At 35.6% G+C, this 26,630-nt stretch overlaps 1 protein-coding gene across 2 annotated transcripts; it reads left to right on the top strand.

Moving 5' to 3' along the window:
• The first annotated feature begins 1,089 nt into the window (after positions 1–1,089).
• Positions 1,090–22,595, top strand: ZNF404 (zinc finger protein 404). 2 transcript variants are annotated; one of them, XM_025849940.2, is made up of 6 exons: positions 1,090–1,598; positions 1,871–1,950; positions 11,565–11,640; positions 11,849–11,924; positions 14,146–14,272; positions 20,552–22,595. In XM_025849940.2, the coding sequence occupies exons 5-6, from the start codon at positions 14,239–14,241 to the stop codon at positions 22,072–22,074; spliced, it is 1,557 nt and encodes a 518-aa protein (XP_025705725.1). In that variant the 5' UTR covers positions 1,090–1,598; positions 1,871–1,950; positions 11,565–11,640; positions 11,849–11,924; positions 14,146–14,238; the 3' UTR covers positions 22,075–22,595. The 2 variants fall into 2 exon arrangements, with proteins under 2 accessions (XP_025705725.1, XP_025705724.1); XM_025849939.2 differs by lacking the exon at positions 11,849–11,924.
• Positions 22,596–26,630: the final 4,035 nt, after the last annotated feature.

The raw sequence follows: 26,630 nt of genomic DNA on the forward strand, positions 1-26,630 counted from the left end.
ATTTTGCCACTGTGCCTCATGAATGAGTCAGCCCTTCTAGGATGTGTCTTGGACAAAAGTCACCGAGACTCATTGTTAATGGAAAGAACTTACTGGGCATGAAGAATTTCGGGGTTGGGATGTAGGTGTGAGGAGGAACAGGGCTTAATAAATTTTATATAACCTCAAAATCTGAAATACAAGCCACTATCACATCCAGAGAACACACTCTGAAACAAATCACAACCAGAAACACAACATCCCCCCCCAACACACACACAGTTACAGATACACAATGGGTTCCACAGTGTCACAAAGAATGAAAACCCAAACACACCTACACCTGCCGAGTCACTGTTTCTTTAAAAAAATGCACAGGGGCGCCTGGGTGGCTTAGTCGGTTAAGCGTCTCCCTTCGGCTCAGGTCTTGATCCCAAGGTCCTGGGATCCAGCCCCGCTTGGGGCTCCCTGCTCAGCGGGGAGTCTGCTTCTCTCTCGCCCTCTGCCCCTCCCCCCGCTCATGCTCGCGCTCTCACTGAGATACATGAATACATACATAAAATATTTTTAAAAATAAATACATAAAATAAATAAATACATAAAATATTTTTAAAAATAAAACAAATGCATACCTAACACCTGCTGTGCTCCTGGCTCTACTCCAGGCGCTGGTGCTACCCTGGGGTGCGAAAGACAAAAGTTCTGAGCCCCTCACAGAACTCGCATCTACGGAACCACTGCACCCAGGAACCCGCTACCTCCACTTCCCGCGTGCAGGGTCGAGGCTCTGGCGTCCGCTACCCTTGCTCTGCTTTCTACAGCCTGGACTCACATTCCACTCGCTTCCCTCACCGGTGTAGAACCTGAGATTACGGTGCTCCACAGTTCGGCTCATCCTCGCGCCGCGCCGGCACACGCCTGCGCCTGCGCACTCCGAGCACTGGCGACCTTGTCTCCGGCTCCCAGCCCGCGGGACTGCATTTCCCAGAAGCCACCGGGCTCGCATCCACCTCGATCCCTGAGTCCTTTTCCGGTGTCGGAGCAGCTGTGGTCACTACGTGGTGAGTAGGACCTATCCAAAGATAAAAATCAGCGGAGGCATCTACAGTTTCTGACCGGAGCCCGACGGGAATCCTTGGATGGGGTGAGAGGCTCTCCAGGCGAGGACAATCTGGGAACTGACAGGGCGTGTGGAGCCCGGAGTCTCAGGCCTGTGTCTGCGTGAACAGCACAGATTTGTGTTCCTACGAGAGACGTGTGTGAGTCTGTGTGTGTGTGTGACACTGTGACAGCGTGTCTCCATGACGGCGTCTGCGCTTGTGTATCAGACCCTTGGTTGTGCTTATTTAATTAACTTCGTGGCTTATGGGTGAGCGACGGTTGTGTGGCTCCGCGGATCCTCCGCCCTGTCCGTCCTCCGCCGCGGATAAAAGAGGGAAGTCAGATCCTGAGCCTTAGAATGGAAGAATGGAGAATCACGGCAAGATGACACAGACTTGATCTTGAGATGAGATCTTTTGAAGCTGCAATCGGCCCCAAGGCAGGCTTCTGGGAAGACCTGATAAGGTCCCAGGAGTAGGATTCCCTCCTGGAAGGTTCTTCCTTGGAAGCTCCTGAAGGTCAGTTACATGTCTCATATCCACAGCATTTCCAGAACTCTGGCCCCAAGAACCTGCTGTGAATTAGAGACCGATTTCTCCCTGGACATCAGTGACCCTGGCCTCTCTCATCCTGGGAAGGTCAACACTATTCCAGTATCCTTTCTACTCTTATACTGGTGGTGGGGGGGGGGGAGACTAGGTGAGAAGGTGTGGTCATGGAGTGTGTTTTCTAAGTTACTGTGCTATCCAAGAAAGTCCTGATGTTTCAGGACTGCCTTCTCTTTTCCCAGTGCTGCCTGTCTCTAAAGAAAAAAAGAGGATACTGAGAGAAAAAAGAATTTTTGTTACACATCAAAAAGTTAAAGTTCAGGTGAGTTTGTGTTTCCTCATTATTCATTCATTAAATACACTTGAATTTTAAAGATATGAGACCCTTTCTTTTCCTTCGCTGAAATGTCCTGCCTATTAGTGACATATCTGTGAATTGTGTGTGAGGCCATGCAGATGAATCACCCTTTTCAGGGCCCTCAAGCCCTTTTCTCCATAATTTATTTAACCTGTTGCCTACTGTTAGCTATTATGTTTCTAATTTTTGACTACCAACTAAATTAGTCTATAATGAACATCATTATGCATAGATCTTTATGTCCTTTTACAGTCATCCCTAAGGATAAATTTCTAGTTTTGAAATTTAAGTCAGATACCAAATATTTACAATATATCAATATGCTTGTACTCCTTGGAATATAATGACAAAAAGACATAGTTGCTCTCCTCAAATGACTTGTTATCCACCAAGGAAATGAAATCAAAATAGGACTAAGTAAGACAGAAGATGTGAGATGTCACTAGAGAAATCCAGGTGACCTGCTTTGGGAGTTCATAGGAAGAGACATCATTCTGTCTCTAGCAGCCCTGCCAGAATATGATCACATTATGAAAAACTTCCTTCTGTGACCATACCACACTTTTTTTTTTATTCATTCTCATGATGATGGGTTGTTCCCTGTATTTGACTATTATGAATAAACCTTCTATGAACACTCCTGTACAAGTTTTTTTGTGGGCATATGTTTATGTTTTCCCTGGATAAATACTTAAGGGTGGAAGTGGTTGACTTAATTTGCACTCCCTGCAAGATACAGTTACTTCTCAAACTGGCCATCACTTGCTATTGTTAATCATTTTAACTTTAGTCATTCTGATGTCTGTGTAGTAGTATCTCATTGTGATTTTAATTTTCATTTTTCTGATAAGTAATGATGTAAGCATCTTTTCATATGATACTGCCCATTTTGATATATTCTTATGAAGTGTCTATTCAAATCTTTTGTCCATTTTTAGTCTTTTTTGTCATTTTAATATTGATTTGTAGGAATTTTATGTATATTTTGAATACAAGTCCTTTGTGAGTGTATATAAACATGTATGTGTGTGTGTGTGTGTGTGTGTGTGTGTGTGTGTGTGTGGAAAGAGAAAGAAATAGAGAAAGAAAGAATGTCTTTCATTAGCTTATAGCTTCTTACTTAATGATATAGCAAAGAGAAGTTCATAATTTTAATGGAGCTATTTACCAATTTTTTTCTTTTATGGTTATTGCATTTTTGTTCTGTTTAAAACATCTTTTCTTGGGGAAGAAGGGACAGCTCTTCCTTACGGTAGAATTCCAATTGTTAAATGTAGAAGGAAAGAGGGACATAGAATGTGGCTGTTTAGGCAAACACCACAGTAATAGTTGTTTCAGACACAAACAACTAATAGATGCTAAAATTAGTGGGTGAAAATTTGAGGAGAAAAAGAATTTGCATAGTGTCAAAATATTTCCCACTATCCAAGATGCTTATTAACTACAAAGGGAAAGGTAGTAAGTTTACAGTAGAGGAACCCAGCAGAAAGCAGTTTAATCAAGCCATCGAGGTTAACATCACCAGTAATAAGACATTGCTGTCATTAGCCCTGTCTTATGATACAAAGAGAAGGACACAACACCATCGTGGTACTGCCAAAATTGTACAACCAAATTCCAGTTACAAAAATATTAGAAAAACCAAGTGGAGGATATTTGACAAAATAAATGACTGGTACTCCTCCAAAATGAAGAGGTCATGAAGATAGGTGTGGTGGCCAGCCTTTATAGTGACCACGTGATTGCTGCCTGCTGGTGTCTGTGCCATTGTATAATCCCCACCCCTGGAGTGCAAGCAGAACCTGTTACTTGCTTTTAACCCATAGAAAATGGCAAAGGTGAGGGGGATGTCACTTCCGTGATAAGGTTATTTTATACGGTAAAAGAAATGGTATGTCACTGTTGCGGTTATGTTATGTCATGTAAGACCCCATTATAGCAGACTAGAGCTAACGATTCTCTTTGTGGTCTTGATGAAGTAAGTGGCAATGCTGGAGAAGCCCATGTTGCCAGAAACTGCAGGTGGCCTCTAGGACCTAAGGGTGTCCACCAGTGGACAGCCAGCAAAAAGGGGCCCTCAGTCCCATAACTGCGAAGAAATTAATTCTGCCAACAATTTGGATGAACTCTGAAGTGGATTCTTCCCCAGTTGAACCTCTGAATGAAAACACAGCCCAGTGAAAACCTTGTTTGCAGTTTATGAGATCAGCCTAAGGGGAGCATTCAGCTAAACTGTGTGCAGACTCTGGGTCCACAAAAATTGTGCGATGATAAATATGTGTTGTTTTAAGCTAAATTTGTGGTAGTTTGTTATGGCAGCAGTTGAAAACTATTACCATAAGAAGACTTTGGGGATTGGAAGAGACTAAGGAGAAATAACAGCTAAATGCAATGTGGGATCATGTATAGGATCCTGGAAAAGAAAAGGACATTAGTGTGAAAAACTGGTAACATTTGAATAAGAAATGCCATCCGTAGTATTGTACCAATGTTAATTTCCTGGTTTTGATCATTGTCCTATGTAAGATGTTAACATTAGGGTCAGGGGTAAAAAGAACTCTCTCTACTCCTCTTGCAACTTTTCTCTAAGTCTAAAATAAGTGAAAATAAAAATTAAACCAAAAAAAGGAGAATTTTGCATAGCCATGATCATGAAGATATTTTCCTGTTTCTTCTTCCAGGTTTATTGTTTCAGTTTTCAAATTTAGGTGTATGATCCATCTTGGATTTATATCTGTGTATGTAGTGGGATCAGAGTGAAAATCAGTTTTTGCACACAGCCAATTACTTAGGCACCTTTTGTTGAAAAAGACTATCCTTTCTGCTCTAAACTGCAGTCAGACTTTTTTTGTGTGAAAACCATGACGATATATGTGCAAGTCTCTTTCTGGACTCTCTATTCTATTGGTCTGTTTGTCAATCCTATGTCAGTATCACTGTTTTAATTACAGTAGCTTTATATCACATCTTGATATCTAATGTGATTTTGACAACTTTGTTCTTCACAATTGCCCTGACTCTTCTGGGTTCTTTACATTTCCATATAATTATAAGAACAAGTTAATTTTAATTTTCTCAAAAAAAAAAACCCTGCTGATATTGTTGGAGATGCATCAAAACAATAGATCAATTTAGAGAGAATTGATAGTTAAAATTGAGTCTTCCAATTCATAAACATAGACTGTTTCCATTTGTTTAATTCTTCTTTAGTCCCTTAATGGTTTGGTGTTTTCAGTCTAAGTCTTGTCCTTTTGTTAGGTTTATTCCAAAACGCTGTACTTTTTAGATTTTTTTATAAACTGTTGGGATTTTAAAATTTCATTTTCCAATAACTTTGCTTTAATACAAGTAATTGTTTTATACTTTGACCTTTTATTCAATAATCTTGCTAATAAATTCACTTGTTCTAACAGATTGTAGAACTGAAATTTTTTTCCAAATCATGTTATCTGCAAATAAAGATAGTTTTACTTCTTTTTTTTCTAACCTTCATACCTTTCATTTCACTTTTTTTCCTTATGGTATTGGATTGGTCTTACAGTACAAAATTTAGTAGAAGTGGTAAAAATGGACAAACTTGCCTTGTTCCTGAACTCAGAAGGACAGTGATCCATATTTCACCTCTCATATAATTATAGTTGTAGTTTTGGGTGCCTGGGTGGCTCAGTTGGTTAAGCGACTGCCTTCGGCTCAGGTCATGATCCTGGAGTCCCGGGATCGAGGCCCACATCGGGCTCCTTGCTCAGCAGGGAGTCTGCTTCTCTCTCTGACCCTCTTCCCTCTCGTGCTCTCTATCTCTCATTCTCTCTCTCTCTCAAATAAAGAAATAAAATCTTTAAAAAAAAAATTATAGTTGTAGTTTTACTCTGTAGATCCCCTTTATCAAATTAAAGAAGTTCCCTTCTTTTCCTAGTTTGCTGAGAATTTTTATCATGAACTGTGGTTGAATATTATCAAAGTTTCCATATCTAATGAAATGTATGAATGGCTTTCTCCATTTTTTTTATTTAAGGTTGGAAGGTTATGTTGATTGATTTTTTGGAAATTAAATGACCTTTATATTTCTAGACTAAATTTCTCTTGCCATCTATATCACCTATAATATTTGGTGTAATATCCTTGCTAATATTTGGCTTAATATGCTTACATCTATGTTCATGAGAGATGTATTGTAATTTTCTTTTCTTGTAATTAATGTCCCTGTCAGGTTTTGATACCACAGTTATGCCTCATGACATGGTCCATTTTTTCTATTTTCTAGAAGATACTGAGTTTGACTTGTATTTTTAGTTCCTTAAATGTTTGGGAGAATTTGCCACTGAAGCCTCTGGACCTGACACTTTATGGGAAAGTCCTTAATAAAGATTTTATTTCTTTAGTAAATATAACAATATTCAGATTTTCCATTTTTCATATCGGTTCAATTAAATTGTGTTTTCAAGGAATTTTAAAATTTCATCTATATTTTCAAGTTTATTGTCATAAAGTTGTTCATGAAATTTGTTACCAATTTAATATCTGTAATATATGTAGTGCTATCTCCTTTCATATTCCTGATATTGGCATTTATTTTCTTGACTAGCATAGTGAGAGATTTATCAATTTTATCTCATCAATGAAATAGTTTTTGGCTTTATTGATTTTTCTTTGTTGTATATCTGGGTTTTTTATGTGACTGGTTTCTTTTAGTGTGCTCTACTTTCTGTAGAGTAGTATTGTACCAATGTTAATTTCCTGGTGCTTTTCTTTGTCTATCTTCCAAAGGTAGATCATTGATTTTTAACCTTTCCACTTTGATAATACATACATTTATGTTTGGATGAAGTAGGTCAAAGCATTTAAAAGAAAGAAGAAAATAAGAGGACAGTTATTACAAATGCTCATGCTAGACGAACCATGAGAGACGATGGACTCTGAAAAACAGAGGGTTCTAAGGGGAGGGGGTGGGAGGATGGGTTAGCCTGGTGATGGGTATTAAAGAGGGCATGCTCTGCATTGAGCACTGGATGTTATACACAAACAATGACTCATGGAACACTACATCAAAAGCTAATGATGTAATGTATGGTGATTAACATAACAATAAAAAAAATTTTTTTAAATGCTCATGCTATCCACTGGGAAAAAATAAATTCCAGATTTATTTAGCATGGACATAATTTGACAAAGGATTTCCATCGTAATTTCACTACTAATTTACTTGCTATGTCAATATATCTGTAGTACACCAAACAACTATGATGGAGATTAAACAATGAATGGCATTTATCTGCAGCATTTATAAAAAACAAAACAAAAACATATATAAAGTTAAAATGTCTTTGTAAGCATTGGTTGGATTGCATCTCACAAGACTTGTTATGTCATACTTTCATGATCATTCAGCTCAAAATATTTTCTGGTTTCCATATTATGATTTGGTTTTTGACCTATACTTATTTATTTTTTTCCTTTGATTTACTTTTTATTTATTTTTTTATTATTATGCTATGTTAGTCACCGGTGCATCATTAGTTTTTGATGTAGCGTTCCATGATTCATTGTCTGTACCTATACTTATTTAGAAGTGAACTTTTTATATTTGGAAACATTTGAGAAATACCTGTTTTTAAGTTCTAAATTAATTCCAAGGGCTTCAGAATATATGCATTCTTTTTGATATTAATTATTTGAAATCTATAGATACTTGTTTTATGGGCCAGAATATTCTGATAAATATATTGTGAGCATTTGAAAAGAACGTATAGTCTATAGTTTGGGAGTATAATGTTCAATTAGGTCAATTTGATTAATCCTGTTCAAACTTCTATGGCCCTGTTGATTTTTTTTTTCTCTTCCTGTTATTGGTTACCAGTGGAGGGTACTAAACTCTCAAACTTCAATTATAACTTTGTCTAGCCTTTAATTTTGTTGACTTTTGCTTTATGTATTTTAAAGCTATGTTACTAGGTACATAAGAAATGTAGGACTACCATCATATTCTTCTTGAATTGTATGAATGTCTCTATTACTTTTAATACTTCTTGCATTGAAACCTATTGTATCTGTTATTAATACACTAATACCAGCATTTTTCTTATTACTCTCTAATATATTTGTCTTTGTGTTTAAAGTATATTTCTTATAGGCAGCATAATTGATCCTGTTTTTCTTCTTAATCTAATCTGACAATCTTAGATTTTAATTGCAATGTTTAGTACATTTACATTTTAGTACAATTACTGATAAAATTTGGTTTAAATCTGTCATCTTGCAATATATTTTGTTTGTCCTGTTCATTCTTTATTTCTTTATTCCTCTTTTCCTGTCTTCTTTTGTATTAATCAGGTATTTTTATTATTTCATTTTATCTCTTCTAGTAGGTTTTTCTGGTTGTACATCTTTGTATAATTCTTTTAGTAGTTAACTGAGCTATTATAGAATGCATCTTTGAGACAGTCTCCCTTAAATTAGGGCTTTTACTACATATCAACTAATATAAGAACATTTTAATAGTTTAACTCTATTTATGCTAGTATTGTCATTTCTTCTTCCTATATTACAAGCCCCACAAGAATTATTATTTTTGTTCCTTTAAACAGTCCATTTGTTTAGTCATATTAGTCATATATTTACTGTCATAGCTTTTTGCACATGCTTCCACCTGGGATTATTTGCCTTTAGTCTGACTGCTGTCCTTTAGTATTTCTCATATTGTAGGTCTGTTAATAAGAAATTCTCTAAGCTTTTGTTAGAAAAGATCTTTCACTTTCATTTATGAAAGATATTTTCTCCGGTATAAAACTAACAGTTGTCATTTTTTTCTTTCAATACTTTAAAGATATAATTCCATTCTTCAGGCCACTGTAGTTTCTATTGAGACATGAACTTTTTCTTATAACTGATACCCTATTTTATTTTATATTTTATTATTTTATTTTATTTATCTTATCTTATTATGTTAGTCACCATACAGTACATCATTAGTTTCTGATGTAGTGTTCCAGGATTCATTGTTTGTGTGTAACACCCAGTGGTCCTGCAATACGTGCCCTCCTTAATACCCATCACCGGGCTTTTTTAAAAATACATACTATTATGATATATTTGTAAACTTTGTTTTTCAACAGTTTGGCCACGCTGTGCCTAGGTATGGATTTCCTTATTTTATCTGGTTAGCTTTGATGAGTTTTTTAATTTATGTATCAAAACATTTCATGAGATTTGTGATGTTTTTGTCCATTATTTTTTCAAATAAATTTTCTGTCCTATATTTTTAGGTTTTCAATTTCATGGTTTGACTGTCTCCTATATTTCTTTTCTATTTTGCTCTGTTCTTTCCTTTTTTTTCTCTCTGCATAAGATTATTGTTAATTTGACTTTACATTGACTACCCAATGCATTCTTAATTTTCAATATTATATTTTAAATTATAAAGTGTTCATATGAATCTTTAAGCTAAATCTCTATTGATATGCTTCATTTTGTATTCTGACTGAGCCAGCCAGGCACCCCCCCCCCTTTTTAATTAAGCTCTACACCCAACATGGGGCTTTAACTTACAATCCTGAGATCAGTGGTAGCGTGCTCTACCAACTGAACCCATTTTGCACCCCATTTTGCCCATGTTTTCCTCTGTTTTTTTTGGCATCTTAATCATAACGTTTTCAAGTCCTTGTCCACTACATAGGTCATTTCTGAGTCTGTTTCTACTGAGATTTTTTTTTTTTTATGTTATGTTCGTCACCACACATCACATCATTAGTTTCTGATGTAGTGTTCCATGATTCATTATTTGCGTATAACACCCCGGCTCCACGCAGAATGTGCCCTCTTTAACACCCATCACCAGGCTAACCCATCCTCCCACCCTCTACTGAGATTTTTTTTTCTTGATTATCAGTAAACTTTTTCCTGTTTCTTTGCATGTTTAATATTTGTTATTGTAAGGTGGCATTGTGGATAATATACAGATTCTGGATTATGTTATCTTTCTTTAATGAGTTTACTTCAGGGTTTTTCAACCTTAGTGCCGTTGATATTTTTGGCTAGATAATTCTTTGTTGTGGGGGGCTTTCCTGTGCATTCTAGGATGTTTAGCAGCATCCCTGGTTCTCTACCTGATAGAAACAATGGCACCCCTTCCCACATTTTGACGACCAAATATGTCTTCAGACATTGCTGAATGTTCCACTATTGAGGACCAGTGATCTGTACAATCATTTTCAAAGTCTGCTTCATTTTCCATTGTATGAATGCACTATAGTTTGTTTAATTAACCACCCATCTAAGAACCTTTAGATTGAGTACCTTTAAATTTCTCTCCAGTTTTTTAAAAATTTTCACTAGTAATCTATCCTATTCCTTTCTACATCTCTAGGCACATTTTACAGTTATTTCCTTTGGATGGAGATTCAGAAATCGCCTTTCATGGTTAAATTCTTATGCATAATTCTGCTTACATGTCTCAAATGCCCTAGGTTTTCACAAGTCTACCGGACACCATAACAATGCTCCTTTCCCTACACCTTACTATATGTGGTGCATCATCATCCTTTAAAATCTGAAAATTGAATACCTATAAATGATAGTACCTTATTACTGAAAAACATCTCTTTAGTAAATCTTTTGATAGGTGATGTCCTAATTACCTGTTCTTAGGTTTCACACAAGGGAACAAAAAATCTGGGTTTAAAAGGCAATAGTTGGAGAAATGTTGGCCTTATAACTATAGAAATGCGATTCAAAACATATCACTTCTACTTATTGTTTGTGATATGGGGATATGTCTTTAATTCTTTGAACTTTCATTTTTTTCATCTGTTGAACTGAGATAATAACTACATTGTGGAATTAAATGTCAATGTGTATAGACTACCTATCACATAGAAGGTTGCAAAAAATCTATGTGCTGCTATATGGTTTCAGTAAGAATGAATTCACTCCTCTCTAGTGGGTACTGGGTGGGTTGGTTGCTGAGGCACAGGGAATGACTCACGCCAGCAAAGTAGATCCTGATCGAGAAATCCAGGCTTGTTAGCCCAGAGGATCTTGGGAATCATAGTTCTGGCTTAGGGGAAAGGCTTCATATGGGCAGGTAGTTTTACAGTGGTCAAGATTTCCAGGTTGGTCTCTACTGTTTTCTGTCTTTTATCTGGTGCAAAAGATTTCATGTCCAAGTCCATCCCAAAGACATGAAGGTTGTTGCAGTTTGTGTTGTGTGGCTTGGTCTTTACCCTGTAAGATAGGCCTGGATGAGGATCTATTCAGTATCACTGAACAACCCAGGCTGGGTTCAGTTGGCTTGATAAGTATGAGAAATAAAGCAGTGTGGGTGTCTGGATCTAGCTTGGGTGCAAGAGTGCCTCTGTTCTGTATCCACTCTTATGTGGCTTGTATCTGTAGATATGGGGAAGGGCTTGGGTTTGTCTAGACTTCCCATATCCCCTGACATGTATTCATGTGTTTGGGAGGGTAGAGAGTGGGCAAGGACAGTGGGAAGCAGGAATAAAGAAGAACGAAGAAAGGTTATATTACCTTAGATAATTTTTGGAGTTCCGAGATACACTAGATCTCAAGGCCTCTTTTTCCTCTCCCAGCTCTGGCTTCTCTGAAATCAGCTTCTCTAATAGAGGAGACCTGAGGAAGATCAGCAGTTTGAAAACCATGGCCCAGGTAAGTGGATGTCTATCTCCCTCCTGAAATACTATAATTTTTAACTCAGGTAAAACTTTCATTCTTTATCCCCATACCTCCTACCTAGGAAAGCTGTATCTCTGACCCTATTTCATGGTTTCTCCCCTCACAGAGAAGGATGGTGTCCTCCTCGTTTACTCCCTTTTTTTCTAACTGATTTTCAATTATTCATCTTCTATGTGTTCAGTCTTTTCTCAAGAGCAGTGTTGGAGCAGTGCACGAGTGAAGTACCTTGAACGAAATATTTGAGCTTCCTTTGTCAGGTTTGTGGTTTCATTTTATAGAGATGATGGTCCTGGGGCACCTGGGTGGCTCAGTTGGCTAAGCATCTGACTCTTGATTGTGGCTCAGGTCATGATCTAAGAGTCATGAGATCGAGCCCCATGTTGGGCTCCGTGCTGGGCATGGAGCCTGCTTAAGATTCTCTCTCTCCCTCTGCCTCCCCCCACCCAAAAAAGAAAGGAAAATAAATGGTGGCCCTATCTGACCACAGGAGAGAAAACTTTCTCCTTAGTTTTCCAGAAAGATAAGGGAGTTTGGGGTTATGAATGGTCTCAGACTCAGGTGTGAAATGAGAACTCAGCTTTGAAAGCTTTTAGGTTTGGGTAGAAATGTTATTGGGCCTGCAGAGAGAAAGAGACAGACAGACAGACAGACAGATATCAGGGCCCTGGCTACAGAAATCACTGAGAATTTTGTATTGAAAGAGAAATTGCTGGTCTTGAGTAAATCAGTGTTTTTCTGATCATCCTACATTAGTGTGTTCTAACTAGGAACAGTAGTTCAGTAACGGATTGTAGAAAGGAAGATCATCTAGAACTACAAGTGGTAGATGATATTGAACAGCGGGGAAGAGGTTAGAATTTGTGTCCAACCTAAATATCGTAATAGTATAATACTTTAAAATTTAATATTACTTGAATAATATTATTAATAATACCTTAATACTTTAAGGAAGATTAAATCTGATGTCTTTAAGAGGGACTAAATGAAAACATTAACTTGTGAGAATAAAGGAACTGCTTATGATGCATAATCTGACATATATTATGCTTTGATAAAATTACTTAATTTTATACAAACTCCATTTCCTCAGACAGAAACTTTATCAGCTTTTTGAAGTATAATTGACATATAATTAAGTGTATGTATTTTGTCTTTTTAAAGCAGATTTATTGAAATATAATTGACGATAAGTTGCTCATATTTAAAGTGTAGAATTTGATAAATTTTGACTTATGTATATACCTGTGAAACTATTACCACAGCCAAGATAATGAACATATCCATCATTCCAAATTTTTTCTCATGCCCCTTTATAGTTGCCCCTTCCTACCTGCCCCCAAACTTGCCCTTCATGCCCAGGCAACTGCTGTTCTGTGCTCTGCCACTATAGGTTAATTCACATTTTCTAGAATTTTATATAAATGGAATCATACATCATGTGTTCTTTTTTAATCTTATTTCATTCAGCATATTTATCTTAAGATTCATTCATATTGTTGCATATATTAGTAGTTCATCCATTTAATTGCTGATTAGTATTCTATTCTCAGTATATACAAAGATTTGTCTATCCATTCCTCTGTTGATGGATTTTTGAGTTCTTTCCACTTTTTGGCTATTAGGAGTAAAGCTGCTTCATGCACAAACCTTTGTGTGGACATATGTTTTCATTTCTCTTGGATAAACACTAGGAGTGGAATGACTGGGGGATATGGGTGTTTAACTTCTTAAGAAATCAATAAACGACTTTTCAAAATGATTTACCATTTTACAGTCCCACCATCAGTGTGTGAGAGTTCCATTTTTTTTTCACATCTCCAGCAACACTTAAAATGGTCAGTCTTATTAAATTTTAGCCATTCTAATAATTGTGTACTGTCTCCTAGCAGTAAGCTACAGCAATCATAAGGCTCATTTCATTTGTTACTTGTCTGTCAGGGATCACTACCCAATATTTTCTGCCTCAAAAACCATTGTTTCATACGATTTGTCTATGTTTTTTTGTTACTTCACATGGGAGGGTAAATCCAATCCATGTTACTCCATCTTAGCTGTAAGAGATTTTATAATTCATTTTGGAGAAAAAATGAACAATTCTTTTTACATAGTCCTTGAAGAGAAAAGACATAAGAACTTGTATTTACTAATAGTATGTGATTCAGGTACATAGTAGGTAATGTTCTTATATATACTGTTTCATTTAATTGGGAAAGTCTGTTTGCTTTATTCATTTTCATACATTTAGGTATTTAAGTTTTCCTTTATTTTTAAAGGAATTTTTTGCACTCCAACAGGATTCTTCAGGACTGTTGGTACTCTACTTCGGAAGCTAATGTATTTATTCTCATCTAATCATGTCATGATCTTGTAACTTCAGCTTATTTGTTTTCTATATTACCCCCTTACTGCAATTCATTCATTCTATCTTGAACATTTTTTCTTTACTGTTATGAATAATACATGGGTTTGTCTTTTCAGGTGCCGTTGACATTTAGTGATGTTGCCATAGACTTCTCTCAGGAGGAGTGGGAATGCCTAAATTCCGATCAGAGGGATTTGTACAGAGATGTGATGTTGGAGAATTATACTAACTTGGTCTCACTGGGTAAGGACATCTGCCTGAAGTGATATAGAATCTGCTATCTGGAATAGCTGCTTTCTCCACTGTATATTTTATGCTCTATGCCGAGAAACTAGATAAATTTCTCCATATTCATATTCCCCATATTCTCAGAGGCCTAGTTTGAGTTTTGTTAGATGGAAGTGGGCATCTCCATTCAGCACCTGAATCTTTTCTTTTATTTACCTGCCTACCTCCCTCTGCCCCATCCTGCAATTCCTTCTTTTTCTAGAATAAACGTTTGAATTCTAGGATTTTTTCTGAATAACCAATGGCAAAGAAAACAAATTTCATATTATGTGTATGTTCAGAATATCTACAAATATTCCATTTTAATTGCTGGTCCACCTACATGGAAAACAGGTAACATGGGGTCCTGGTTTTCTCTTTGCTACAAATGAAACTTGGTAATTTTTACAGTGTAGAATGAATCAAGAACATTATCTTTTTAGTATTATTTTTATACTTATAGCAGTGGAAATGTTGGCTTGTGGTGATTTTATAGTGTTTCTATTGAGAAGTGAAAGTCTTCATTCAGCTTTTGAAAAATACTTGACCATTCTTTCCTCTCTTCTGGGACTCCAGTTATACCTATGTTAGATCTTTTGAGTGTATCTCACAGTTCTATCATGTATATATCTCCTTTTCTCTCTATTATTTTCTCTTGACCTGTATTTCAGCTCACTTACCTGTATTCTGCTATGATAAGTCTGCTCTTAAAGATGGGTTTTTCATATCATATGTTGTCTTTTTCAGTTCTAGAAATTCAATTTGTCTTATAACATCTAATTTTATATAAATTCTTCATTCTTTATTTACTTTCTTTCATTACTGTTTTTTCATCTGTGGGCTATGCTTATATTTCTTCTTTGCTCTTGTTATTCATCATATGGTAATTCCTCTTCATGTTACTAGTAACTGTGATTGTATGCTGGATATTGTGTACAAAAGAACTGAACGGGGGGCACCTGGGTGGCTCAGTCAGTTGGGCATCTGACTCTTGGTTTCAGCTCAGGTCATGATCTCGGGGTTGTGGGACTGAGCCCCGCTCGATTGGGCTCTGCATTTGGCACAGAGTCTCCTTGTCCCTTTCCTCCTGTTTCTCCCCCTGCTTTCTCTCCTTCTCTCTCTCTCTGTCTCTCAAATAAATAAATACTTTAAAAAAAAAAAAAGAACTGAATGGTTTCCGGTGATGGTATCTTCCACCAGAGTATTTACATTTTCCTCTATTAATCGATAGAGTGGCAGGCTGATCACTATAATATAATCAGTGATTGAGCTGGGTTGGTGCTGATTTTCAGTTTTGATATTTCTTAGTTACCTTTTTTTTTAATCACTTTGCCTTTACTGCTAGCTATACTCAGAATAAGTAAGTTTCTGCAGGAGAAAAGTGGTAGATCCTCAGGGCCAATTCACCACTTCTTCATGGCTCTTATTGTTTATCTGTTTTGATTTCAAGCTTCCTCTCCCAATGGATCTTTTGATTCCAGAAGAAATATTGAAAATTAATAAGCTGATCATCCATTTGATATGCCAGGAAAAGAAGAGCACAACAGACTTAAAGAAAGTAGAAGAAAGGAAATAATAAAGGAAAGAACAGAAATTAATGAAATAAAAACCAAACATACAAAAGAGCAAGTCACAACTATAAATTTGGTTCTCTCAAAGAATGAATAAAAGTGGTACAACTCTATCAACATGAATCAAGAAAAAAAATTTATGTAAGGAAAAAAGGCACCACATTACAAACCATGAAGCCTTGAAAATATGGTATTTTGAAAAACATTTTGCCAAAAACTTTGAGAAATCAAATGAAATAAATTATTAGAAATTTATCTACAAAAAAATGCCACTCAAGAAAAAAAAAAAAACAGAGCACCTGGGTGGCTCAGTCAGTTAAGCGTCTGCCTTTGGCTCAGGTCATGATCCCAGGGTCCTGGGATCAAGCCCCACATCTGGCTTCCTGCTCAGCAGGGAAGTCTGCCTCTCCCTCTCCAACTGCCTCTCCCCCTGCTTATGTTCTCTCTCACTCTCCCTCTCTCTCAAATAAATAAATAAAATATTTTAAAAATAAAAGTAAAAACAGCTCTTTCAATATCTTCTACTAATTATATTATCTGTATCATTCCTTGTTGTGTTTCTTTTAATTTTCTCCTAGTAAAGGTCATACTTTCCTGCTATTTTACATGCCTAATAATTTTTTATTAGATGCCAGACATTGTGAAGTTTACTGTGTTGGGATGTTGGATTTTCTAATATTCTTTTACATATTTGGGCTTTGTTCTTGGATGTAGTTACATAATTTGGAATCTGTTGATCCTTTCATGGTTTGCTTTTAGGCTTTGTTAGGGTGGGTCCAGAACAGCTGTCAGTCTAGGGCTAACTTGGCCCCACTACTGAGGCAATATCCTTCTGGGGACTATGTTTGATGCCTTGTGTGGTATGGGGCCTTTCCACTGTGGTTGGTGGAAAGAAGAACTATCCCCTGCCCTTTGTGACTTCTAGGGGATGTTCTGCCTACTCCTATCTAGTAGTACATTCTTTGTTCTCATTAGTGTCCTCATACAGATGCCCAGATTCACATTCAGCCCCAGTATCAAGGGGATTCCTCTACAGATCTCCAGAGATCTCTCTGTGCAGCTCCCTCCTCTCTAGTACTCTGCCTTGCAAATTCTGCACTTATTTCTTTCCCTTAATTCTCTACTCTGTCTTCTCAACTTGGGGGTACAGCTGCACTTAGTTTCTCCTCCATGTGCTTCTTTCTAGAAATCCTCTTTAGACAGTGAGCTGTGGTACTTGTGGGGCACACTTCATTTGTTTCCCCTCCCTCGGGAAATTTCTATCTTGTACTATCTATTTTCCAACATTTGAAAGATGTTGTTTCACATATTTTGTTTGGTTTTCTAGTTGTTTAAGGTAGGAAGGCAAATTTGATCCCTCTTAATGTTACATGACCAAAAGCACAAATTATTAACTCTGTCTTTGAAAGCTTCTTTGCACTTTAGTACAAGAGGTCTTAGATTCACCTTTATCTTCCCTGCCCTGGACTAGGAATTAGCTATTTCTCTAAGGCACCCTCATTAACATCAGTGGGAAATAGTTTACAGGGACTGAAACCTGGACAACAGGGAAGCTAATTGTAATCACCTTTTTGTGGGATAAATATACAATTTTTAAAATTATTCTGTGGAAATTGGTTTGTTTAGATTTTCCATCTCTTCTGGAATCTGTTTCTGTTATGGTCTTACTTTTATTTTAAAATAATTTTAGATTCACAGATTTACAAATGTGGTACAAAGAGTTCCAGTATATAATTCCCATAATGATAACATCTTACACAACCATGGTACATTTGTGAAAACTATCAAATTAACATTTTACAATACTATAAATATTTTATTTAGATTTCACCAGTTTTGGCACTAATGTCTTTTTTTCTGTTTCAGGATCCAATCCAGGATACCACATTACTTTTAGTCATCCTGTGTCCTTAGTTTCTTCCCAATGTGACAGTTTCTGTTTTTCCTTCTCTTTCTTGACCTTGATACTTTTGAAGATACTGTTTGGTTATTTTGGTGTGTTTGGTGTTTTCTTATTATTAAACTGAGATTATGGATTTGTGGGAAGAATACCAGAGAAGTGCCCTTCTTATTGTATATTAGGGGCACATGATATCAACATGATTTATCAGTGGGGTGCTAACCTTAAAAACTTGTATGAAGTGGTGTCTGCTGGTTTTCTTCATTGAGAAGTTATTATTTTTCCCCTTTTCATATTTTATTTGTTAGAAGCAAGTCAGTAAATTTAACTGGGGTGAGTTTTTATAAATTATATTTTCAAAAAATTCATCATTTCATGTACATCTCAAATTTATTTGCATAGTTATCTTGTATGGGTTTCTTAAACATTTTTTATTTCCTTATTGATGACTGTTTCCCTACTGTCATTGTGTTTAGATTTTCCTCCTATCTTTTGTTCCTTGAATAGGTAGGCTACTGGTTTGTTTGCATGTGTTAATTGTACAATTTTACTTAAAATTTGTTTTTATTATATTCATTTCCGTTTTTCTGTTTTCCTTCAGCAGACTATCATTCTTTTTCTAATTTTTGATTTAATATTTAATTCATTCATTTTAATTCTTTAGTTTTTCATTAGATGTAAGCCTTTTAGTCTATGAGTTTGCAGCACTACAGTTAAAGGCCATAGATTCTGATGTATTATATCTTTATTATCATTGTTTTCAAGAAGTTCCATGCTTTCAGTTTGTATTTATCATTTGCTAACAGTGTTGATTTTTATTTATCAATATAAAGTGTTTTGGCTTTTGGGGATTGCTAGTCATTTCTCATTAGTTCAGAGAATATTGTTTGCTTTACTTCAACTTTTTGAACATATTGTACTTCATTCAAAGGAGAATCCCACTTGCCTTCAACTCATACTTGACCCATTTAGCACATTAGAGTTCTTCAGGCTGCTCCACTATCCAGATAGCCAACTTTAGCCTATATTCAACATTTCCTTGTTGCAGAGTCCCAGGCATTTGGTTTCCCAAAGTCTGTTCCCATAGCACTTAGTTACTTTATTTTTTCCCAACATCCTCAAGTTTAATTTCTTAGATTTTCCTAAGCCTTTTGAAATAATATTAACTATTGCAATTCCTGAAATACATTTCTGTGAAATTCAAGAACGACTGGCCTTGGCTGTAAAGGAATGGAAAGGAGAATTTGGGAAAGTCATTAGAGAAACAAAACGTAGTGAGCATCAGTAGGATGGATGAATAATATTAAAACACTGCTGATGAAAGTAATACACCATCTGATTATCTTGATTGAGATAAAGCAGAAAAACGATCGTGACTAGGCACAGGGAAGATGGAACAATGGGGTAGAGACATGTATATCAATGTAAGGTGATAAGCAATTGGAGAATGATCAGGTGTCACCTGTTTCCATTTATGTTTTTGCCTGAGCTAGTTTGGATGTGCATATTTCTCACTTGTAAGGTAAATGACAGAAAACATATTTTACTGTAATAAGGTAAGAGAGATTAGTCAGAGAGAGATGGTGGATAACTGCTGCATAATTTTCAGAAACTAAATGGACATTTTACTCAGCTGCCTTCCCCAGTAACCTTAATTTTCATTCTTATTTACTTTTACTTTCATCCAAGTTCATCTTTAAAATTCAGTATTTTATCCTACAATTAATATTTACCTTGTGGTAAGGACTTGTTTTGCAGTAGTAGTTAGAAGAAGTTTTGAGTTTTACAGTAAGAAAATAAGTAGTAAAACAAATGAGAAAATAAATATGTAATAGAAAAAAGTATTTTGAAGACAAAAATTAGGTGTTGGGGGGCACCTGGGTGGCTCAGTTGGTTAAGCGACTGCCTTTGGCTCTGGTCATGATCTTTGGAGTCCTGGGATCGAGTCCCACATCGGGCTTCCTGCTCGGCAGGGAGTCTGCTTCTCCCTCTGACCCTCTTCCCTCTCATGCTCTCTATCTCTCATTCTCTCTCTCTCGAATAAATAAATAAAATCTTTTAAAAAAATTAGGTGTTGGAATAGAGAATAAAGGATGTGAATTTACTTAAGAGTTAGCAGAGGCAGCCTTTCTGAAGATGTGATTTCTAATCTGCAAGATGATAATTTAAAGGCACTAGGTAAAAGGATTTCTGAAAGGTGGAGCACCTGTGCGGAGCCCCAGGAAATGGGAAAGGTTATATATGTTTTAGTAGCTGAAGAGATGCATTTGGATAGTATATATGGAACAAAAGATGCCAAGGGCTTGAGATGAATTTGTGTAAAAGACAGATCCTTTTTACTCATGATTATGTGTTTAGGATTTTATCCTAAAATAAAGACAAGCCATTGAAAAAATTACATAAAGCCATCTGATAGATTAATGTTAGAAATGTAGATGACCAGAACCTACTCCTCTAGATTCTGATTCACTCAGTCTCAGCAGATATCTAAAAGGTAGTGTATATAAGAAGCTCCCTCTATAATTTTGATCCACACTAAATATGAGAACTACTGACTTTTTCTCTTTGCCTACTCACAAACTTTATAGTTCTCAATATGAACGTTCATAATTTTCTGAGGCCTTCTTGCCTTTTAAAAATTTCATGACAGTATTTTAGGATTTTATGACCCTTTTACTTCTAGTGAATATACTTCTCAATTTATCACTATTTTTATTCTAGAAGGCCCCTCCTCATCCCCAGTACAGGAAAATAGCATTTGTTTATTTTCTTGTTTTCTTTCAGACTTTGATTTTACAACTGGGACCAACAAGTTATCTTCAGAAAAAAGCAGTTATGAAGTAAATTCATACCATCGGGAGACAATGAAAAGAAGTAAAACCTTCAACCTTATGAGGTTTATTTTCAGAAATGACCCACAGTGCAGAATTGAATTTGGGAGAGAACAGGGGCCTAACATGGGATGTTTTAGTCAAATGACATTTATAAAACATATATCTCTTCCTCTACATCAGAGAATTCACACTAGAGAGAAATCCTATGAATGTAAGGAATGTAGGTGGGGCTTTAGAAAATATTCACACCTTACCGAGCATTTGAGAGACCATAATGGTGTGAGACCCTATGAATGTAAGGAATGTGGAAAAGCCTTTATAGTTCTCCAGCATTTTATTAGACATAAAAAAATTCACACTGATTTAAAACCCTATGAATGTAATGGATGTGAGAAAGCCTTTAGGTTTTATTCACAGCTTATTCAACATCAGATCATTCATACTGGTGTAAAACCCTACGAATGCAAGCAATGTGGGAAGTCTTTTAGACGTTATTCTCACCTTACTGAACATCAAAAAATTCATATTGGTTTGAAACCCTATGAATGTAAGGAATGTGGGGAAACTTTTAGATTGTACCGACATATGTGCCTACATCAGAAAATTCATCATGGTGTGAAACCCTATATATGCAAGGAATGTGGGAAGGCCTTTGGTCATCGTTCAAGTCTTTATCAACATAAGAAAATTCATTCTGGTGAGAAACCATATAAATGTAAACAATGTGGAAAGGCCTTTGTTCGCAGCTATCTACTTATTGAACATCAGAGAAGTCATACTGGCGAGAAGCCGCATGAATGTAAGGAATGTGGGAAGGCCTTTAGTAGGGGTTCAAGCCTTCTTAAACATAAGAGAATTCATAGTAGTGAGAAACTCTATGATTGTAAGGACTGCGGGAAGGCCTTCTGTAGAGGCTCTCAACTTACACAACATCAAAGAATTCATACTGGCGAGAAGCCACATGAATGCAAAGAATGTGGGAAGACATTTAAGCTTCATTCGTACCTTATTCAACATCAGATAATTCATACTGACTTGAAACCATATGAATGTAAACAATGTGGGAAAGCCTTCAGTCGTGTTGGAGACCTTAAAACACATCAGTCAATTCATGCAGGGGAAAAACCCTTTGAATGTAAGGAATGTGGAAAAACCTTCAGACTTAATTCTCAACTGATTTATCATCAGACAATTCACACTGGTTTGAAACCATATATATGTAAAGAATGTAAGAAGGCCTTTCGTTCTATCTCAGGTCTTTCTCAACATAAGAGAATTCATACTGGTGAAAAACCCTATGAATGTAAAGAATGTGGTAAGGCCTTTAATCGTAGTGATCGACTTACTCAACATCAGAGAATTCATACTGGTGTGAAACCACACAAATGTAAGGAATGTGGAAAGGCCTTTACTCGTTGCTATCAACTTACTCAACATCAAAGATTTCATAGTGGTGAGAAACTCCTGATGTAATGAGAGTCAGAAAGCATTTAGCTTTGGCACATCCTTTTACCATTATCACTATTCTACCGCCTAATGATGTTATGGTAAAGATTATTTAACACAAAATTTAAATGCTTAGAGGGGCATCTGGCACATAGTATTTGCTTACTAAGTACTGTGGTTCTTTAATGATAATCACCATTATTACTATACATAAATTCATGTGGAAGGAAGACCCTATAATGCATATTTTTTAAATGCATCAGTGTTCATCCATATTTTCTTCAGATAATTAATTCTGGACAAAATCCCATAGAATATACTAAACAAGACACTTTTTTATTCAAAGCTCAACTCCCTGAAGATTAATAATCAGAAACGCTGTGCCTGGGCACCTGGGTGGCTCAGATGGTTAAGCGTCTGCCTTTGGCTCAGGTCATGATCCCAGGGTCCTGGGATCGAGTCCCACATCAGGCTCCCTGCTCAGTGCAGAGCCTGCTTCTCCCTCTCTCTCTGCCATTCCCTCTGCTTGTGCTCTTCTGTCTATCTCTCTGTCAAATAAGTAAATAAAATCTTTTAAAAAAAAGATTAAAAAAAAAAGAAATGCTGTGCCCTTATTGGATATTGTGAGTTCAGCTGTTGAAAAACTGGAGAGGAGTTTGAAGAAAGTTTCTTACAATAAATTCTGTAATACAGATAACATACATTCCACATGCCCTACAATTGAAATAAATTAAAAACTTAACAATTTGGTAGCCAAAGACCTATGAACATGTTCATATTTATGAGAGAGAAATATCAGCTATATTGAATCTAGGTAGAGGGCAAACAAACTTCATTGTAACACTGTTGTACCTTTTATGTAAATTTGAAAACTTTCAAAAACTCAAGGAAAACCTTTCCAAGTCAACCTAGGTCTTTGGCTACCAAATTGTTAAGTTTTTAATATATGCATATATACATCATATATATTGAATATATTTTACATATATCATTTTGCTGTGTTTTTCAGTGAATGTTTTAGATATCACGTCACCTCTAATAAGTCAACATACAGCTCTTAGAATTAAGGGTAATCTTCTAGATGACCATTAAACCATTGTTACCTAAAAAACACTAATAATAATCCTATATTGTTCTATAATATTCAGCCCATTTACAAATTTCTTGGATTGGCTAAAGACTATCTTCTAAAAGTGCCAGCTTTTTAAAAGCCAAAAACCAAACTAAGCTCATATATTTTATATGACTGCAGCTTATTGGGTCTAATAAGAATTGGTCAAGAATTTGCCCTCCACCTCCTTACATTTTTTGAAGACTCAGAAGTAACCTGTATAATGTGATTCCATATTTGTCCTTTTTCTCAAGGTGGGCTTAACTTGTTCCTCTATCCTTTGTATTTATTGTGAACTGAAGGTTATGTCTAGAGGCTTTTCAGACTAAACATTTTTTATAAGACTACTTCATAGATAGTAGTGTATTTAATATAAAATATCAGGTGGCATACAAGTGAAACTATGTTTGATCTCTTGATTCATGTAATGACCACGAGTTCCCTCCATTGTATTGGTATATTTTTTTCTTTGCCATTAGTAATCCATGTAAAGTCACATTGGCAATCCACTCAGAAATTTAAACAGGCTATTATTTTAAAGAAATTAACATCTTGAGGAACCTCCATACTGTTTTCCAGAGTGGCTGTACCAGCTTGCATTCCCATCAACAGTGTAAGAGGGTTCCCCTTTCTCCACATCCTTGCCAACATTTGTTCCAACATTTCCTGTTTCCCAAATTTTTGCCATTTTAACCAGTGTAAAGTGGTATCTTATTGTGGTTTTGATTTGTATTTCCCTGATGGCTAGTGATATTGAGCATTTTTTCATGTGTCTGTTAGCCATTTGTATGTCTTCTTTGCAGAAGTGTCTATTCATGTCTTCTGCCCACTTTTTGACTGGGGTTTTTGTTTTTTGAGCACTGTGTTTGAGAAGTTCTTTATAGATCTTGGATATCAGCCCTTTATCTATAATGTCATTTGCAAATATCTTCTCCAGAGTGATAGGTACTAAGGAGTGCAAGTGTTGTGATGAGCACTGGGTGTTATACACAATGAATGAATCACTGAACACTACATCAAAAACTAATGATATACTATACAGTGGCTAACTGAACATAATTTTAAGAAAATTTTTAAAAAAGAAATCAAGACCCCCCCCAAGCCCTCATATTTTATATTTACCCATATATTTACCCTTTCCCATGCTCTTCCTGATTTCCCAATTACCAATTCCCAATTGTCTGAATTTCCATCTGGTATCACTTTCCTTCAGCTTGAAGAACTTAACTTAGCATTTCTTGGAGTGCACATTTGCCAGTGGTGAATTATCAATTTCTTTTACCAAATGCCTTTGTTTTTGAAGGATTGTTTTTCTTGCTATAGAATTCTGGGGTTTGTGTGTATTTTTCAAAAGATAGACATTGATTTCTGTCCTCCATGGGTTATGATGAGAAGTCATTTGAATTATTTTTCCTCTGTATATGTCATTTCTCTCTGCATGCTTTCAAGATTTTTCATTACCTTTGGTTTTCATCTATTTGAGAATGCTGGTCTAAGTGTGGTTTTATGTTACTCTTGTTTGGGGTTCTCTGAGCCTCTGAAATCTGCACACTTATACTTTTCCCCAAATTTCAGAAAATTTTGTCCATATTCAGATATTTTTTTCTGCCCTTGCTTCTCCTCCTTCTGGGATGCCAGGTACGTGTGTTAAATCTTTTGATATTGTCCCACAGGTCACTGGCTCTGTTAGTGACTCTCTCCAACCTTTTTTCTCTTTTTCAGATTGGATAATTTCTATTGCTCTATCTTCAAATTTACTGATTCTTTTTCTTGTCATCTCAATTATGCTGTTAAGCTTATCAAATGTTTGAGATATGGCACTTTTCAGTTCTAACTTCGTGTTTTTTTATATAGTTTCTATTTCTTTACTAAGATTTCCTGTTTCTTCATTGTATATTTTGACAATGCTTTTGCTTCCAGTGAAAATCTTTCATATATTGATTCATGATAGAAAAATAAGTAAAATTATTTTTAACTTATGAAAAGTATCAGTTTCAAGAAATATTCCTACCCTTTTAGTTAGGTCACAAAAACAGCTTTTCCTTTCCTTGGCGTTCCAGATTTTCTTTGTTTATATGTAGTGTGGTACTGGTGAGAAAACAAATTACACTGTCATTTTGGGGGTCTTGATTATGAAATATTTGCCAAGTACAGTAAATCTTTGTAAAAGATCTGTAAAACTCTTCAACCATTGAACCAATGAGCATTAGCAAAGAACATAAATAAATTCATTGTTTTCTATTTCTTTCAACAGTTCCATAAAGTGACAGTGATTCATATTTACCCATATATACTAAACCATCATACTTTTCATACTGTGGAGCAAATCAATTAGGGAGACATAAAGCTCTTTAAAATTTATGGCACGTACTGCATGGAGCACTGGGTGTTATACAAAAACAATGGATCGTGGATCACCACATCAAAAACTAATGATGTATTGTATGGTGACTAACATAACATAATAAAATTAAAAAAAAAGAATTTAAAAAAATAAAATTCACAGAATTCATATTTTTAACTTAGCATAGCTGTTTAATCATAATAGAAATTATTTTTTTCATATCTAGTGGAAATTCTTTTTTGACATATATAAACTATTTTAAAATATCTATGCTATGACTGATTTTGTAGGCTGCAAATTGACAACATTTCTATTTGATTTGGAAGTCTTTTGAGGCAAAATGTATGCAGAGTATTAAGTGGGCAATATTTCATATTGTATAACTCACTTAAAGCTAGAGAAGAATATATGTAGCTTTACTAATTTTGAATTAATCTTTGATATTGTTAGATCTCTTATAGGCAGTTGACTGGTGGCTTAATTTTTTTTTTACTTTTTATACAATATAATTTTTCTTTTTTCATAATACCCTAACAAAACTTCCATAACTACAGTAATAACTTATCTTCCCATATTTCCACTTAAAATTTGATTTTTTGTGTATGTAACACACAAAGCCACTTTATAGCTACACAAAGTTATAAGCTCAGATTATGTTTCAAAGTTATTTAAAATTTTGGTTCCCATTTAATTATGATTTCAGGCAACTAATTTTATCTATTCCTTTTTGGTTATCAAAAGGAAAATTCTCATCAAATGTGTTATGTATTTGTTGCAAATGTCTCACAATATTCTCTACTTTAACTCAATTTTTGTACATTATCTAACAGCTCTTTTATTTTGCTCTATTCACAGCAAATTGTAATTAGCATTTGTTGTGAAATTCACAGTACTTCTTCCAGTCTCTTATTTTTTTACTGTTCTGGCCACAGTACTGGCCTCTACTTGACTATGCATCATTAATATGTATTCATTTTAAGTTTTAAAATCAGTACACACTTATTTAACCTAGAATAATTTAATTGTAATTAAAGTAATAAGTATATTTAATTACCAATTATTATTTCCTTCATATCACTGTAACTCATGTTGCTTTCATAAAATATCCAAATAAACATATCAACTGCT

Source organism: Callorhinus ursinus, unplaced genomic scaffold, assembly GCF_003265705.2.
Source record: "Callorhinus ursinus isolate GAN/ISIS: 27379988/994484 unplaced genomic scaffold, GSC_fseal_2.0 scaffold71, whole genome shotgun sequence".
Classification (NCBI taxonomy): Eukaryota; Metazoa; Chordata; class Mammalia; order Carnivora; family Otariidae; genus Callorhinus; species Callorhinus ursinus.